We start from the raw sequence: 18,635 nt of genomic DNA on the forward strand, positions 1-18,635 counted from the left end.
TACTGTGGGTGTGTGGTATGTGACATTGCTAAGATGCAGCAGACCCTTCTTGTGTTCTGTTCCTGGTTCTTTGGCCCTTTATTTGTTGTGACTTCCTGTGTTATGTTTAGGGTTGTTTTGACTTGCAGATTCTGGCCATCTATCAAGTTTGTTTCTTCTGTGCATTCTCACCCACCAGCCATATCTACGAGGCCTAGACATGTTCTGGTCTGTTGAAATGGCATATGTGCAAGCAAGTACTGGCATGCTAAATGAGCTCTGAAAAAGATCAAAATAATGTGTTTCTGTTCCACTTATAAACTAAGCCTATTCTGAATACTGATTACTTTTTTCAGAGGTAATTAAGACTAGTTGATACATTTCATCCATTTGAATTTGGCAGTATCTGGACCTTACTAAGCACTATGAGTGTGGTGGCTCACTTAGAAACTGAATATGCTTTTGGTGGTGCGTTTAACTCAAATAGGTTCAGTGAGTCACTGGTGATTTGAATTATGATTATTATCTTCAGTGAAGTTTCAGGTGACTGGTACATTCGAGATGCTGCCTTGAAAGTGGTAATAATGAGAACAATGAATGAGAACAATGTATCTAATCACTCCCTCCCTCCCTCCCTCCCTCCCTCCCTCCCTCCCTCCCTCCCTCCCTCCCTCCCTCCCTCCCTCCCTCAGGGTTCCACCTGATTCCGCGGCTGTCCAGCATCGTGCCCGAGTCCTGTCTGCTCATTGTGGTGGGCCTCCTGGTCGGGGGCCTCATCAAGCTGGCGGGCGAGGAGGTACCCCCTGTGCTGGACTCCAAACTCTTCTTCCTGTGCCTCCTCCCCCCGATCATCCTGGATGCGGGCTACTTCCTGCCAATCCGGCCCTTCATGGAGAACATCGGCACCATCCTGATGTTCGCCGTGGTTGGCACCCTGTGGAACGCTTTTTTCGTAGGGGGTCTCCTCTACGCCGTGTGCCAGATCGAGGGCACCAACCTGAGCCAGGTGGAGCTGCTGCCCTGCCTGCTGTTCGGGAGCATCATCTCGGCCGTGGACCCGGTGGCCGTGCTGGCTGTGTTTGAGGAGATCCACATCAACGAGCTGCTGCACATTCTGGTGTTCGGAGAGTCGCTGCTCAATGATGCCGTCACTGTGGTGAGTGAGTGGTTGGTGGGGTGGTATGTGGTGTTATGCAGGGAAATACAGTACAATGCAATTCTAGACAGTCAATCAATGAATGAATTACAGTACATTCACGTCAGGGTCACCCCCCCAAATAAGATAATGCCATGCACTACAGTACTATACAGTACTATACAGTACTATACAGCACTATGTTATGCACTACAATATAATAAAACAAAACTATATTTTCAGAAGTAGGCTACATTCATCCTCCATATAAAGATTACTCAGTTTTTAGTTGGCCTGTGATTGTGTTCTTATTTCTGTGGGCGGGATATTGATTTGGACTGGCACAAGAAATCAGAATAGCTTAATTCCAAATTGGCCCATCTTGCCAGATTCAATTAGGCCTAGTCTTTTAGGAAAATCCCACCATATTTATGTCACTGGATATTGAATTCATACCTTCTAGCTGACGTCACATTTGACTCCTCACAAGTGATTGGTTGGTTAGGTTTTGGAAATGTGTGACAAAAGATGACCCAGTTTAGTGGTCCCCCAGTGCCTTCTCACCAGAGGCAAAATCTATTTTCAATTAACTTCTCTCACGACTTCCTTCTCTTTCCTCTGTTGAAACAGTTGTGGGATGGACCATCTCTCTCTTATGGGTTGGTCATTGAAAATATAAAGTAGAAAAAACATTTGGAGTATTTTCTTTTCCTCTTTGCGTCCTTGCATATTCTGAATATATTATGAGGCACAGTGGATCCTGTTGCTATATTTATGTTCTACTGATTATACCCACACACTGGCGGTCTTGTTTGCTCCATAGTGTTTGATAGGACTGGTTCACTTAAAATAGCCTTGGAGTCATGAGACTTAAATCAATGATAGTTCAGCCGAACCATTTATAATATTTTTGGGCAGACAGGCGCAAGTGTGCAGAATTGTTATATTATGTTCAGTTGATTTGCAATACCAGGACTACATGTTGTGCAAACATTAATTTAGGAAACCCAGAACTAAAATCTCACGTATTTGCGTCATATGCTCGATGAAGTTCTGATGGAAGATATGTTAGAAAAGATCATGGCAGAGTGGAAGCAGGGCAGTAACTCCACCCCCTCTCTCTGTAGGTTTTGGGCAAGTCTATGGGCCAAATGAGAACATTTATCTTTTCTGTAGTGACTATACCAAAACGTTAGACCATATAATATCGCTAGTTTATATGCTACTCAGTAGACCCTTTTATCCACAGTACAGGGGGAGTGTGCATTTTATTGTGGCCCCAGCGGGTATCAAACCCATGACCCTGGCAGGCTAGCACCATGCTTTTACCAACGGAATCCAAAACAGGTTGTTTATTTTCGATTGTAGGCTCTAAAGTGTCAAACCCCCTCCATTCTCTCTAGGTCTTATACCACCTGTTTGAGGAGTACTCTGGCGCAGGTGAGGTAACGCCAATGGACGTGGTCCTTGGGGTCATCTGCTTCCTGATTGTATCGCTGGGCGGCATCGCCGTGGGCGCCATCTATGGTATCCTGGCGGCCTTCACCTCCCGGTTCACCTCGCACACCCGCGTCATCGAGCCCCTCTTCGTGTTCGTCTACAGCTACATGGCCTACCTGTCGGCTGAGATGTTCCACCTGTCTGGAATTATGGCGTAAGTAGGGGGTGGGGGGTACGCACACGCTCACAGACAGACAGACGCGTGCGCACACTCACACACAATCTTCCTAGTGGCCAAGGTTTTTTGAGTTTCTCTCTGTCATGAATCCTAGATATTGTTGATAATAAAAAACGGTTTCTGTGAGAGTTATTGTTGGGCTGAGGCTAAGTGTAGGTTTAGTGTTTATAATGCATTGACAGAGTGGCTGTGATACATGATCTTTTGAACCTGTCAGGCTGGTCCAGCAACACCATTGATTCTATGTTTAGCTAAAGGAAAAGTATGACTGTCTAATTCCTGCATTATCGTCTACATTTCCTTGGGAAATAATCTCACTCCTAAGTGTACACTGAATTAGATTCATAGCTTCTTGGCAATATTCATGATTTAAATGGTCAAATAAATACAATGGAACTGGGTCTGTCCCAGCCAAGGAGATCCATATGAATTATATCACAGCGGCAGTAACTCACCTACATGTCGTGACAGGCCATCTGATGTACAACCCAGAGCAGGGATACAACGCTCAATTTACACCCCCCCTGTCATGCCTCTGGCCCTAGCAAAGTACTCCTGTGATACATATAATTCTCCTCTCCTCTCCTCCGCTTTACTCTCCTTCTTTTTATAAAAGGTGGTGAGTTATGAAATATGGATCATAAACATAGGTGCTGTTGATGAATTGAGTTTCCTGTTGACAGGAGCAATGGTAGGACTGTAGGACAGTCTGTTCCGAGGCTTATTGTGGGCTCCGTCCGTGCCTTCCATCGTAAAGAGGATTTGGATTAGTATATAGTGCTTTTTGTCCAGTGCTTGTATATGGGCCTATATATACAACCTCTCCCCAAGCCTTATCTTTTATAATTTTTTATATTAGCTGAATGCCAGAGATCTCGCCCCCGGAGTGAAATTGGACGGAATGATGGACAACTGCAGTGTGTTATGTAAGGTAATGAGGTAGCTAGCAGCCCTTACAGTGACTGAGTAGGGTTGCCTCACACTAGACACTAGGAATAGAGAGGTGTTGCCATGCTGTACAGGGGAGGGGATGTGGACATCTTAACTCGGGTTCCGTAAGTCCAATCACAGTGAGTCATTGGTTCTCTCGTGGAACAAGCTGAGGAAATGGAACTCTTGTTTCATAAGCTCGTACAACACAGTTTCCAAAACAAACCGTATCCTTGTTGCTATGGCTCTACTGTCCTTGAAGGACTTGTTCTCTTAGCATGTAAATACTTAAAAATACATGTACTGTATTGTTTTTAAACCAGTTGAATTGTTATGTGACTGCTTTCTATGCCATGTCAATGAAGTACTAGGCTATAACTTAGTCATTAGCTTTAACTTGAATGTAATGTAGCCTATATTTACGCTGTAGGTAGTTGGATTCATGTAGTAACCTGGGGCGTAATTATTAAAGTGCGTGCGCACAAAAAATACTAAACCTTTTGTGCACCAGTTTTCCCGCAAAGGTTGACGGGAAAGTGTGCGCATCTCCACGTACAGCTCAGACCATGCTTATGCACAACTTCTTGTGGTTGATGAATTGTATTGCGAGCAAATGTCGTTTTTTTTGTGTGGATGAAATGGAAGTGTTTGATGCACAGGAATTATAATAATGGTAGGCTAATAACATGAAAACGTAGGCCTAATGATAAAACGGATTCATTTGCCGTTGGTAAGGAAATCGCATAGCAGCGTGTAGTCTTAACGGGTTTCTTTTTACCTTTATATATAGGCCTAAGTCATAATCCTATTGCAGGACATGTCTCTCCTTCTCCTTTTCTGACCTGACTGGTTTATTCCCGCTACACAACAAATAGTAGACTACTGCACTTGATCAATTGAAATAGTTTTAAATTGTATATATATTTTTGCTGTTAATTTTTAATTTTATTCCTGTCTTAAATGTTTTTGTAATGGGGAAACTAAATTCATGTTTTTGTAGAACGTAACTCTCATTCAATAGCCAAGCATGCTCGAAAGTAAATAGACGGGTAGCCTATTGAACATATTTGACAGGATGTGTAGGCTACAGTGCTGTGCGATAGGAGCGCGACATCAAAGCCTATATAATCTGAGCCTATACCAAGGCAGGAGATAGAAACACAATCATGTATTGATACACAAAATATTGAACAACAATTCATCTTTTGCATACAAGTGTGGGCTATAGCATTTAGGCTACTTTTTAGGTAGTTTGAAAGGACAATCAATCTTGGAGAATGTGTGGCCAGTGTTTGGCACTCGCTATAGGCGGTATGCATTTTTTGTTTGAAAAAGTCACTGCAAAAGATTCAAACATTCTGCCCACACTTCTACAGAAATGTGATCAAATTTGTCATTGCGCTTTCTTTTAGAAACTATCATGGCCCAGTTCCAACATTTCCAAATCATACAGCAAATTATGGTGTTTTTGTTACCATAAAAGGTGGGGTGGTAGGGCTCATTCACGAGCGCACAAATATAATATGGCTCTGATTTGATCAATAATAACATGTGTGTATATATGTTGCCCCTGGTATATTTATGGTAAGTATTATGTTTACCAATAGATGGCAATAGATGGCAGAATTCAATTCTAAAACGTACTTACATGTCTGGAGTGTTCGATCTAAGATACTACAATTCAGAATAGACATTAAATGATGGAACATTGTCAGACAATAAAAAGTTTTATTTCTCAGAGAACTCATTTATAATCATCCCTTGTCCTGCTCTCTCTCCAGGCTGATTGCGTGCGGCGCGGTGATGCGGCCCTACGTGGAGGCCAACGTATCCCACAAGTCCCACACCACCATCAAGTACTTCCTGAAGATGTGGAGCAGCGTGAGTGAGACGCTCATCTTCATCTTCCTGGGCGTGGCCACGGTGGCCGGGCCGCATGCCTGGAACTGGACCTTCGTCTCCGTCACCGTCATCCTTTGTCTGGTGTCACGTGTAATTGGTGAGTCAGACATGGATACCTTCTTCACAGTACTGAACAAGTCTCTACATCATATGACTCCAAAAGATAGTGAGATAAATTACATGACAGGCCCAACTTTCTCATAGTTTGTCATCATTTGGTCAAGTTGTTTCTGTAGATGATGTGACACAGATTTTTTACTTTCTCAATTTGACAAGGGATAGTTATTCTTGGAGCCAGACTGAAATACCAGTCACTACATTTCAGTTAGGTAATGAGGCAACTGTTAGAGGAAGTGCTCCTTGTGGTTTCCACATGGTCCTCACATCGAGGAAGCCCAGATATCAACAGACTCGTCAGATACACGTCCCTAAAAAAGGAAGCATAAATATTTTAAGTATTATGTCATTTCCGCAGTTATAGATAGACCCAAAGCAGACCTCCATCTGACTTTGCTTGCTAGTTTGAAACCTAGTGACTTGACATTGCACTTTATCACCATTGACCATTCTCTATTCTCACCAAACATCCTATAGTTTTCTGCTTTTTTGTGCTCTCTCTCTGTCTGTCTCTGTCTCTGTCTCTGTCTCGCTCTCTCTCTCTCTCTCTCTCTGTCTCTCTGTCTCTCTGTCTCTCTGTCTCTCTGTCTCTCTGTCTCTCTGTCTCTCTGTCTCTCTGTCTCTCTGTCTCTCTGTCTCTCTGTCTCTCTCTCTCTCTCTCTCTCTCTCTCAAGCTTTTTATCAATTTGGAAAGTGGATGCTTAACCTTTCTTAGGTTGTAAAGAGGCTGGTATTGGCTGTGTGTAAGGAGGGAGCAGACATGGAGTCAATCAGGTTGATTCTCTTCTGCGCTCTCTCTCTCTCTCCCAGGCGTGGTGGGCCTTACCTTTATCATCAACAAGTTCCGCATCGTCAAGCTGACCACCAAGGACCAGTTCATTGTGGCCTACGGTGGCCTACGTGGGGCGATCGCCTTCTCCCTGGGCTACCTGTTAGACAAGGACCACTTCCCCATGAGGACCATGTTCCTCACCGCCATCATCACCGAAATCTTCTTCACCGTGTTTGTACAGGTGGGTACTGGGCCAGTCCTCTAGCCTGGTCCCAGATCTGATGCGTGCTGTCTCGCCACCTCGTCACACCAATGAACACAGTGGTCACGCCAGCCATAGTTGTCATGCCAATGACCATAGGAGTTGGCAAGACGGCACAAAAATATCTGGTACCTGGCAACCCTCTATCTAACTATCAAATAAAATGTGTCACTGAGTGAACACAAAGGACAGCATTTTTATTTATTCCGAATTTAGTAGGAAGTTGACTATATTACAGAGTGCTTTTGTGTCAAAATAGTTTGCTTTGCTGCTCAATTGTGCTTTTGCTCTCTTGTCCTTAGTATATTTCAAGGCCTAAAGTAGTCAATGGTTTTCATGGTTTGTTTGAGCCCAATGCAATGCTGGTGTGACAAAATGTCACTGCAGCTACTACTTTGAAGCACACACACGGTCCGTTTTGAAGCTCCTTGCGTCAAATATTCCCCAGTCCTGCTGAGCAAACTCATCTTACAGTGAAACTGTTGATGCATGTTGACGTTCTAGGACACGCGTCATCTGGCAGAGTATCCCCAAAATGGCAGCTACTAAAAGAAAGCCTTCTATAAGCCTTTTATATAATGTCTTCAGGAAATGACTCATTCATTTTTTTTTTTACTCAGTGCTGGCAGTCTGGGATGTTCTTAGCTATAGACTAGGTGGGGGTTTCACCTACAGTGGTGCGATTTGCTGCAGTAGGAATGTGTGTGTGGTGTTAGCCTGTTAGAATGTGTAAGTGTTTATATGCATGTGTTTTGATTGCGTGTGTGTGCGTGGTACTGACAGGGGTATTATTTAAGGGCCAGAATCTGTTGTCATCTACTTAGGGTGTAAAGTTAACCAGATAGACTTAATCTCCTTATGAGAGAGAATGATACGCTAAAGCCTACACACACATGGACAGACAGACAGATGCACACTGGAACAGGATAAAAGAGATTGCTAGAACCAATATGCCAAGTTGTATATTAACCAGCTCTGATCAAACCTTTTCCCAGCATGACTCAGCCATCGATGGAACGGCCTTATGCACGGACCACCAACCACCTGCGCATAACTTCATTTAAATGCAAATGTTGCTTGACTGCTACATACACAAAATGGATACAGAATACAGTAGCTATGAAAATAAATGATATGAAAGTCACCCCTTATCCGAGGTATTCCTTTTGATTTGTGTGTGTTTTATGGGAGGACATTGGATGTATTTTATTTCCACCTGAGCTGCTGCTTCTAGTCAAGAGTAAAGGTTTTTAGCAACTCCTCACACACCATAAGAGAAAAAAGGGTCGGGGGGAGGGGCCTGACGTGTGTGTGTGTGTGTGCGGGATGTTTTAGTTTGGGTAAGGCCTAGTCAATATGCGTTAGTTTGCAAATCACCTCATAGTGTGAATGTGTGCATCTGTCCATAGCCAGTGCTTCTCTGTGCAGTGACTTTGAGGAAACGAACAAAGTAAACACCATGCACACGAATGAAAGGTGTTGTAATGGACATTACAGGCTTCTCTTAGGTCGCTGATGTCGTGTAGTATTTAAAAATGGACATTTATAATTTTGTTCTTCAGGATCTCAAATGTTACCTTAGTAACATCTCCCTTCTCTCTCTCTCTTCTCCTCCTCCCCCTCTCAGGGCATGACTATCAAACCCCTGGTGGACCTGTTAGCCGTGAAGAAGAAGCAGGAGGCCAAGCGCTCCATCAATGAGGAGATCCACACCCAGGTAACCTTTAACCCCATCAACCCCCTCACATCCTGGCCCCTCCTACTCTTCCCCTCCTCTGTAGCCAGACCACCCATCAGACAAGTCAGTTAATTTCCTTTTGTTTCTCCTGGGATATACGAGCTCTGGGCACGTATTCATAAAGCGTCTCATAGTAAGAGTGCTGATATTGTATGATCTAAAACTGATCCTAGATCTGCATTGCTACTCTGAAATACTTTATAAATACAGGCCCTGGTCAGGTTATGACATTTGCAGCACAAGAACAAGAAATGCACTGAAGCTACACTGCTAGGCTGATCTTGTTCACCCTAATTATCTAACCATCTTGCCCTTTAAAATGGGCTATTGCATTAATGGCTGTGGTTAAATTAATGATTTGGTTATTTCCAACTGAGGGATGTCCATTTTACTTTCAAATTCAGTATCTGTCCAGATGTACAGTACTGTCATTACATGTTGACTGCTAAACATTGCTCTGCGCTTCCCCCCTACTGGCCATTAATATAATTATCTTCTGCTAATGAATTTTGTCTTGCTGACATTGCCTTGCTGGGGTTTTAATAATGGAAAGCCAATGGAAAGCAGTATTCCCCTGCTTCCTCTTAACACAGACTAATGAAACTTCCTACATTGCTCCATGGCTCCCAATGGACCATCCTCTCATTCTCCACTGACTCATCCATCCGGGTTGCCAGATTGGCGAGTAATATCCACCTGCTTCGGTCTGGCTTCCTCTGGTGCTACTGATCATTCTCTCTCTGCCCTTGAGTGACCACTGAGCAGAATGGCACACCGTCTCTCAGTAGCTCCTGTTGCTAATAATAGCCACAGAATAATGGCACGACACGTACTGTACACACAATGACTCTCTGCGGGGCTCTGTTGGCTCTCTGGTGCACAGAGGAGCGATGAGTCACCGGCGCTCTAGGCTAGAGGGCCCAGTCACCAGCTTATCGTTTCTTCTCCACAATGGCAGTGATTCAAGTAAACAGAGCTGTAGTAGGACTCCTGGAGTGCACCAGGAGTGGATAATGGTGTTTAAGAGCCTAGTGGGTTTTAGGATTTTAGAGTCCCTCAGGGTTTTAATGTCGGGACCATTGTGTTTGTGGTCTCACAAATTGGTCAGTAGGTTGTTTTGATGAATGGATATTTGAGGCTCTTGACTAATTGACACCTGGGACTGACCTTGACATACTGTGTGTCACCTTGCTTGAGGCTTTCATTATAAAGTACCATCTATTGTGACAAATGTGAAGTTTTCTTCTACCAGAGATAGAACTGATGCAGAAACTACTGTAAAAAAAAAAATCCCTTCGCTGCCTGAAAATATTGCTATGCAATAAATTCAGTGGCACGACCAAACTGCTTGTTCCCATAGCAACTCTGCATGTCAAACTGTCCCTGTGCAGAACTGTCACAGCAGTTGCCATAACAAAGTACAGGAACAAAATTGACCACAGACTGAACGTCATCTGTCAGTGCCTATTTCTCTGCTTCAATCTGTGAATGTGATGGACATCATCTAGGCCTAATGCTCTCTCTATTGGCCAGATTCTGGGAGGATCTCCGTGGAGAAAAGGCTACTTAAGGGATAATCCAAAAATGAGAAAATGGTGGCCTGTATGATGTGAAAATATACTTTACTGGACTATTTTACATGTAATAGAAACAAAAAAAGTAGGAACAGATTAGGCTTGGTTACACTTTTACTTCCCATTGTAAAAGCATTTCAAATATCTGTTCCTCTTGTTGGTTAGCGTAGATACAATATTTAGACGTAAACATAGTTTTCTCCCTCTAGTTCCTGGACCATCTGCTGACTGGCATCGAGGACATCTGTGGACACTATGGCCATCACCACTGGAAAGACAAGTAAGTAGCAGAGGCGGGGCTAAAATGGTCATGATAACAAGGGCTGTATATTTCTTTCACTGTATAAAAACAGTTGATTACCTCTTATTCAAGTTTTACGATCATTAAGGCAACAACTTTCTAGTACCCAGTCCAGTAATCTCAGTTTGTTAGTTGTCCTGTGTTGTCTATAGTTGTTTATTGTCTATTTCCTTCTGTTTTAATTGTTTTCCAAGTTAAAACTTTTAGCCTTAGCATCTTTGTTAACACGGTTAACTCAGAAACGTGGTGGTGAAGCTGCGATCCCTCAGGCATTGTTAGTAACAGCTAGCGCCTTAAGTTGATTATCTTTCAGAACAGATGTTTTTCCTACAAGGAAATCTTATTGAATCCAATAATGTAATGGTAATCATAAAGCATTGCCATTCATAACCAAGTAAACCTGAATAATTTTGTACGTTTTCTTTCCCTATGCAGTATTTACCCACAACAGTATTGCGTTTGAACAGCCTTGGGCGTTATATGTGGCAGTTATTCTCTCAAGAGAACCATGTATAAGATTTGTTCAGACATCTCTGTAAGCCGATTTATCACCCGGCAGTTGTCATATTTCACCTTCAGATCCAGTTCCATACAGACTTTAGAGCTTCGGGATAAAACAATGTTTGTAACTGTATCGATTTCTGTGGTGTAGGGTCCCTACCTGGATTTAGAGCATTATGATGAACATTGGGCTCATCCTATAGTGGTTGGTTTTCACAGTGTGTGTTCCTGCCAGTGACCACACTGTCTCCAATGTAGTGTGTGTGCTCTACGCCTATTCAAGAGCTTTTCATCAATTTGGAAAGTGAATTCTTAACCTTTTTATAATGTTTTAATGAGGCTGGTAATGGCGGTGTGATGGGAAGGTTGACTTGTTTTCTTCTTTCTCGCGCTTCTCTCTCTTTTCTCTCTGTTTTCTCTCTCTCTTCTCTCTCTCTTCCCCACCCTGCAGGCTGAACCGCTTCAACAAGAAGTACATAAAGAAGTGCCTGATAGCGGGCGAGCGCTACAAGGAGCCGCAGCTCATCGCCTTCTACCACAAGATGGAGTTCAAGCAGGCCATCGAGCTGGTGGAGAGCGGCGGGGGCGTCAAGCTGCCCTCCGCCATGCCCTCGCAGGTCTCCATGCAGTGAGTGCTCCACCCTCTTCCCTCCTCCACCTCCTTTTAGCTCACCACCACCAGCTCTACACTTAATAGCCATTTCCACATTGTTGTGTTAGCCTATATCTGCACAAGCCTGTGCGTGCAAGCGCCAGAGAGGTTTGAAAGTCAAGAGGCTGAACTAGCAATTACTTCCTGTAAATAACTGGTATGGGAGAATGTGCCTGAATCTTTCTCGCGAGTGTTACAGGAAGTAATTGCTAAGTGAGTTAGAGCTTGGTAATGGCCAAAAACAACCATAGTTATCCATAGAACCACAGTCAACAAAAGAATGGCGCCGACAGACATGGCAGCTCTGCTTCTAGCTCCTTGAATTGTTAGATAGAATTGTTAGATACTCTTGCACTGTTGGAGCTAGGAACACAAACATTTCGCTACATCCGAAATAACATCTGCTAAATACAGTGAGGGGAAAAAAGTATTTGATCCCCTCTCAATCAGAAAGATTTCTGGCTCCCAGGTGTCTTTTATACAGGTAATGAGCTGAGATTAGGAGAACACTCTTAAAGGTAGTGCTCCTAATCTCAGTTTGTTACCTGTATAAAAGACACCTGTCCACAGAAGCAATCAATAAATCAGATTCCAAACTCTCCACCATGGCCAAGACCAAAGAGCTCTCCATGGATGTCAGGGACAAGATTGTAGACCTACACAAGGCTGGAATGGGCTACAAGACCATCGCCAAGCAGCTTGATGAGAAGGTGACAACAGTTGGTGCGATTATTCGCAAATGGAAGAAACACAAAATAACTGTCAATCTCCCTCGGCCTGGGGCTCCATGCAAGATCTCACCTCGTGGAGTTGCAATGATCATGAGAAAGGTGAGGAATCAGCCCAGAACTACACAGGAGGATCTTGTCAATGATCTCAAGGCAGCTGGGACCATAGTCACCAAGAAAACAATTGGTAACACACTACGCCGTGATGGACTGAAATCCTGCAGCGCCCACAAGGTCCCCCTGCTCAAGAAAGCACATATACAGGGCCGTCTGAAGTTTGCCAATGAACATCTGAATGATTCAGAGGAGAACTGGATGAAAGTGCTGTGGTCAGATGAGACCAAAATCGAGCTCTTTGGCATCAACTCAACTCGCCGTGTTTGGAGGAGGAGGAATGCTGCCTATGACCTCAAGAACACCATCCCCACCGTCAAACATGGAGGTGGAAACATGCTTTGGGGGTGTTTTTCTGCTAAGGGGACAGGACAACTTCACCGCATCAAAGGGACGATGGACGGGGCCATGTACCGTCAAATCTTGGGTGAGAACCTCCTTCCCTCAGCCAGGGCATTGAAAATGGGTCGTGGATGGGTATTCCAGCATGACAATGACCCAAAACACACGGCAAAGGCAACAAAGGAGTGGCTCAAGAAGAAGCATATTAAGGTCCTGGAGTGACCTAGCCAGTCTCCAGACCTTAATCCCATAGAAAGCTGAAGGTTCGAGTTGCCAAACGTCAGCCTCGAAACCTTAATGACTTGGAGAAGATCTGTAAAGAGGAGTGGAACAAAATCCCTCCTGAGATGTGTACAAACCTGGTGGCAAACTACAAGAAACGTCTGACCTCTGTGATTGCCAACAAGGGTTTTGCCACCAAGTACTAATTTCCCTCATTTAAAATACAAATCAATTCATAACATTTTTGACATGCGTTTTTCTGGATTTTTTTGTTGTTATTCTGTCTCTCACTGTTCAAATAAACCTACCATTAAAATTATAGACTGATCATGTCTTTGTCAGTGGGCAAACGTACAAAATCAGCAGGGGATCAAATGCTTTTTTCCCTCACTGTATATGTATGTGACCAATAAAATTTGATTTGATTTGAACATGTATCTTGTTTTTCTCTGTCCTCTCTCCCAGGAACATCCAGCCCAAGAAGCTGCCTCCTCCTGTAGCAGAGCGGGCCCTGCCTCAGTTCACCAAGGGCCGTGAGGAGGAGATCAGGAAGATCCTCAGGAGTAACCTGCAGAAGACCCGCCAGAGGGTGAGCACTGATCCAGGATCAGATTTACCCTCAGCTTATCTGAGGGGTAACATTAGGAGGGCAACTGCAAAGCTGATCTCAGATCTGTTTTTTAGCGATTAGGGGCTTGCTCTCAGCTAGTAATGTAGGAATTCAGATGCTCACTCTGTTTGTAAAGAGATTACAATTGTACATAATATAATAATATAATAAATGCTTTTTATCCACAGCGACTTACAGTCATGCTTGCATCCATTTGACGTTAATCACATTGCTTTGCAGTTTGTCATTTCCTCATTAGTATTGTCAAACATTAAATATTTTAAGATTATAGTACTAAAGTAGTCATGAGCCTGTATCATTATGGAGACAAGTGTGCATTGTTGCTGTGTGGTCCTAGCCTAGACCTCCCTGTCTCGTGGTGAGTTGAATGAATGTGTTTTGTCTCTGCGCTCCTACAACAGATGCACTCTGGTGCCTGAAAAGTGTATTATTATTATTACTATTGTGTGATCCTAGCTCTATAACATTGCTGTCCCATAGTGTGAGTTGAGTGTGCGTTGTCTCTCCCTCCAGCTGCGCTCCTACAACAGACACACTCTGGTGGCCGATCCTTTCGAGGATGGATGGAACGACTTCATCCTGAAGAAGCAGAGGATGATCGAGCTAGAGAAGAAGGTAAGACTACCAGAATCACCTAGCCTGGTTAAACCAGATTGAATGCTGCGCTCTCCATTGTTGTGCTCACTTAGTCTGGAATGCCACTAATTAAATTCAATATAACTTTATTTATCCCCTCATGGCCAAATGACACACAAATAGACGGGTACGTGGAATCCTCCCAAAAATAACCGGTCCAAACAGCCTATTCTCTGAAAGAGGGGATTTAGGATAGAAGCCCACGTGACCAAACGCTGCTCTTTGGGTCAGGTCAAAACATTGGTTATTCTGGGTGAAACAATGAAATTTTGCAAAATCATTTATGGAAGCCATTATAAGACTCCCCCAGCCCTAGATGGAACTTCAACAGACAACCAGACACAAAGTTCTCTCACTGCTCACAGTAGTAAACTTTCTTTAAAACCATTGCATTAATTTAGTCTAACTATGATGGATTTAGTCATTAAAGTGTTCCATAAATTGTCTCTCCCCCCTTCCACTCAAATAATTTGCCTGACACAATCAGTTCCTGATTTATTTATGTAGCCTTGTGGCCCGACGGCCAACTTGCATTTAATCAGTCTCTAATTATGTAATGAAAATGGAACTAACATCTTGATTAAATATAACTGTTTGATTTAAAAAGGATACTGTAGACCTGAGAGATCTGCAGATACTAGCAGAATTGTTTGTTTTGAAAATTAACATTTTGATTTAATATAACTTTTAAAAGGGCACTGTAGAGTGGAGGAAAACGCTGATCCCAACAGACCAGTAAACACAATTTACTGACCTGTCAAACTTTAATAGCACTTTAAACAGCGGTGTCTTCAAGAAGTGTCTTGGTTGGGCTTTATGATATTGGCAGCCATATTGTGTTGCATTGATTTGGTGTAGGCCTATCTAGTGTTTGAATGTATTGCTGACCTCACTAAAAGTATTTCCATTAAAATGGACAATAAAGTATCCTATTGTATCGTAAATAATATGGCTATATGCTTTCAACTAAAGTGACTGGCAGTCGACGACAATCCATATACAGTATTCACTAAGCGTGTCTGATGCGGGAATTGAACCCACAACTCTTGTATATTGAAAGGGTTGCTTGTGTGTGTGCCTGTGAACAGATGACAGAGATGAGTAACTATCTCACGGTCCCTGCCGCCCCTCCTGACTCCCCCACCATGTGCAGAGCCAGACTGGCCTCAGGTGAGTCCATCCTACACCCACGTCACACTCTGACACTCCCATTTTACACTACCGTGCCAACCTCTACCCTACCGCACTGTGCTGGCGCTGGTATTTCTTTTACAATTGTCCTTTCCAGCATGGTTCCAGTAACTATGGGGATGTGTAACCAGGCTAGCTTGGCTTAGTAGTGTGAATCAACACTTATTGTAAGGTTGCTTATGAAGCAATAGGAAAGATGATGGAAACAGACTTGTTCCATTGCAGAGTTTTGAGTCGGAAGGAACCCATTTGCTTCGCATTTAGTATACTTAGTTTGGCAAGATTGTTAACGTTTATGAAGTTTAATGGCTGCCAATAATGCTATCTACAGAATGCACTATTATGTCACTCTGTTATACAGTAGGCTACTCCCCTTTTATTATATTTCTACTGGAAATATGTTTGCATGTGTAAGTTGGCATGTAAAGCAGTATTGCACTTGGTTCTATTTTAGGCAGTGATTTCAAAGCTGAAAAGGGAGTGGCCAAAGTAATTCCAGGTATGTAGTACAGTTCTAGTGAGTGTAGACAAGTGATGGGCTGTGGCGACCAATGGCCTCGGCTACAAACTTACTGTATATGCATGTCATATTTTAACTGTTGCTTGCTTCCATTTGTAAATGCAATATGCATGATTCTAGCATAAATTGTTCATGTGATTGACAGGATCAGGTTACGGAATGATGCAGCATCACAGTTGTGGTGTAAGTGTCTGTTCATGATTGTGTATTTTAAAATGTGTAATGTGGGTGCTTTGTGATTTTGTGAATGTGTATTGTATATCTGTTTTTGTTCGGGAACAGTTTAAGTATTTGTTCTAGTCAGGGTTGGCCAACCCTAGTCGTGGAGAGGCACAGTGTGTGAGCTGTTGTTCTAGGCCATCTCCGCACTAACACAAATGCTTCTACTAAACAAGGGATGGAACAAAATTCCTGCACACATTGTGGCTCATCACCACTACCAGGGCCACGTTCAGCCGGCCATGACGTTGTGGAACGTTCAGAAATAAAGATATTATATGGAACAAACGTACACTTGACGTGTAGAATAGGAATCAAGTAAGCTCTATTCATGACATTTCTATCTGCAACGTTACACAACGTTTGCCTACTCAACGTGCCCTTTGGTTGGCCTCCCCTGTTTGGAGTAATGTACCGTACGTTAACCCTTTCCTTGCCTGCCCCACGCAGACCCCAACGCCTTCTACAACATCAAGGCGTCTTCAGACGGCATCCCCACCATCCAGGTGGACCTAGCCTCCCCCAAGTCCCCGGACTCTGTCAACATGCTGGACGAGTTCTCCAAGTGGGGTGCCACAGGCCAGGGCCTGGGTCAGAGGGAGGGGGCCGACCGGGATGAGGACCAGGGCCTGATGATGAACCCGTCCTCTGTGGGGAAAGGGGAGAAGGGAGAGGAAGAGGGGGGCAACAAGAACCCAGGGCTGATGAGGTGTCTGAGTGACCCGGGCCCTAGTAATGAGGACGAGGAGGATGAACCATTTCTTCCCTGAAAAAAACAACTAGCTCCTCCCATTGTGAGGAATGGGGAGGGGCCTGGTAGCAGCAGCTCCTCCCCCTGAGCAGGGCGCTACTGGGGAAAGGTCCACCTCCTCTCACTCCACCACCACCTCATTTGAGTTTGCTATCCCATTGGATGAGGAACCAATAAAGCCAAAACTGTTAAGAAAAGACTTAGGACATAACTTGTTTTATGAACCAAAAGAGAAAAGGAGACTAAATAGCCATCTTTATTTCAATAGTCGTCATTGCTCTTTTTTTCTTTTTTTAAGTGATAGGAAGTCAGTCGCCTTCTTGGGTGATCTTGGGTTTTGGGGGAATTAGCCCGAGAGACGAGGGAACATAATTATGCGTTACCAAATGTTTGGACTGTTTTAGTCACAGACAATGTTCCACATTTGTTTTCATAATGTTTACAATCGTTCTTCTACTTTCAAGAAAGGTTAGCCTTATTTTTGAGTCAGACACTTAGAGTAAACCCCTTTTCACTAGGTGCATTTTATCACACAATTAACCTTTTAGCTGCTTGTTTTTAATTTCAGGGTTAATATGAGATTGTTGTTTATGTGGTTGTCTTTTGTCATCGTTTGTCATTCAGTTGGTCAGGGTTCTAGTTGGTGTACTTGGTGCAGAACAATGGATGTACTTCACTCTGGATGTAATGTTTTCACTGTGCTAAACTCGATGGACCGCTTTCTTCACCACCTCGCCTTTGGAGACCCTAAGGCTAAGGAATGTGTCAAGCGCAGACTTGGAAATGTTGAGACGCAAACCTGGCATCACCGCTTCAAGCATCGCCTCTCTATTTTAATCGAACATACAAAATTGGCAGCATCGCTGAGATGTTTAAATTTACATAAGAGGAGGTTTGTGATGCAACCAACACCAAGAGATTTGTTGATCTTGAATGGACTAAACTCCCCTATATAAGCCAAACCCTAAAATGGTATCAAATACTGTTATCCTCCTGAGACCCAGTAAAAAAAGGTTGTAGAATGTTTTTTTTTTTTTGTACTTAAGTGTTTTGGGTAAAGATAATTTACAAAGACAAATTTGGAGAAACAATTTTTTTGTTTGTTTATTGTGTGTGCACTGTAGTGGACACAAGGAAACGGTTGATAGTGAATATGGAAAATTAACATTACACCAAATGGGTACAGTAGGTAAAAAACATAGTTGGCGCATCCTGATGTCCACTATAGAGGACATTTATAAACAAGCTCTTATTTAATGTGAAAAAATGATTACACTACTCTGAAAACTCAAACAATTTCTAAGATATTTACTTACTAGAAGCAATTTGAATATCAAACTCACAAAAATGATAATTACACAATTACACACACTTACCTTCTTACCACAACATGTGCTAATTGTGTTGGCAGCCATTTTGAAAATACAGGAAGAGAAAGTTATCCAGGTCACACCCCCACACATGATATCATTGAAAAGCCCAGAATGTCCTCTCAGGTACAACAGGACTTAACACAGTGGCATGTATGGCCTCAAAGAGAGTTGACAAAAAATGAATTGCTGGGTCTCAGGAGGATATGTTAGTTACAAGTTCCCTTTAAGAAAATGCTCTAGTATGGGCCATTTCAGAACCATTTTGTGGTGTTTTTTCCATATTCTCTTGTCGGTAGTCGCATCTTACAATTCATCTTATGGGCCTGATCTATTGTTCTTTACTCTCTTGCACCTTATTCACATCAAG

The 18,635-nt window shown here is 43.1% G+C and overlaps 1 protein-coding gene across 1 annotated transcript in view; it reads left to right on the forward strand.

Annotated features, from left to right (window-relative positions):
• The window catches only part of LOC311140857 (Na(+)/H(+) exchanger beta-like), a 40,860-nt gene extending 22,584 nt beyond the window's left edge, over nucleotides 1–18,276 (forward strand). Inside the window, exons 2-12 of the mRNA XM_084176129.1 lie at nucleotides 672–1,135; nucleotides 2,518–2,768; nucleotides 5,504–5,721; nucleotides 6,552–6,754; nucleotides 8,403–8,492; nucleotides 10,297–10,367; nucleotides 11,341–11,517; nucleotides 13,413–13,536; nucleotides 14,092–14,193; nucleotides 15,303–15,384; nucleotides 16,595–18,276. Of these exons, the coding sequence (XP_084032255.1) occupies nucleotides 672–1,135; nucleotides 2,518–2,768; nucleotides 5,504–5,721; nucleotides 6,552–6,754; nucleotides 8,403–8,492; nucleotides 10,297–10,367; nucleotides 11,341–11,517; nucleotides 13,413–13,536; nucleotides 14,092–14,193; nucleotides 15,303–15,384; nucleotides 16,595–16,914 (2,102 nt within the window). The 3' untranslated portion in view covers nucleotides 16,915–18,276. The remainder of the gene's footprint in view (nucleotides 1–671; nucleotides 1,136–2,517; nucleotides 2,769–5,503; nucleotides 5,722–6,551; nucleotides 6,755–8,402; nucleotides 8,493–10,296; nucleotides 10,368–11,340; nucleotides 11,518–13,412; nucleotides 13,537–14,091; nucleotides 14,194–15,302; nucleotides 15,385–16,594) is intronic.
• The last annotated feature ends 359 nt before the right edge of the window (nucleotides 18,277–18,635 follow it).

This window comes from Coregonus lavaretus, assembly GCF_964263955.1.
Source record: "Coregonus lavaretus genome assembly, chromosome: 13".
Taxonomy (NCBI): domain Eukaryota; kingdom Metazoa; phylum Chordata; class Actinopteri; order Salmoniformes; family Salmonidae; genus Coregonus; species Coregonus lavaretus.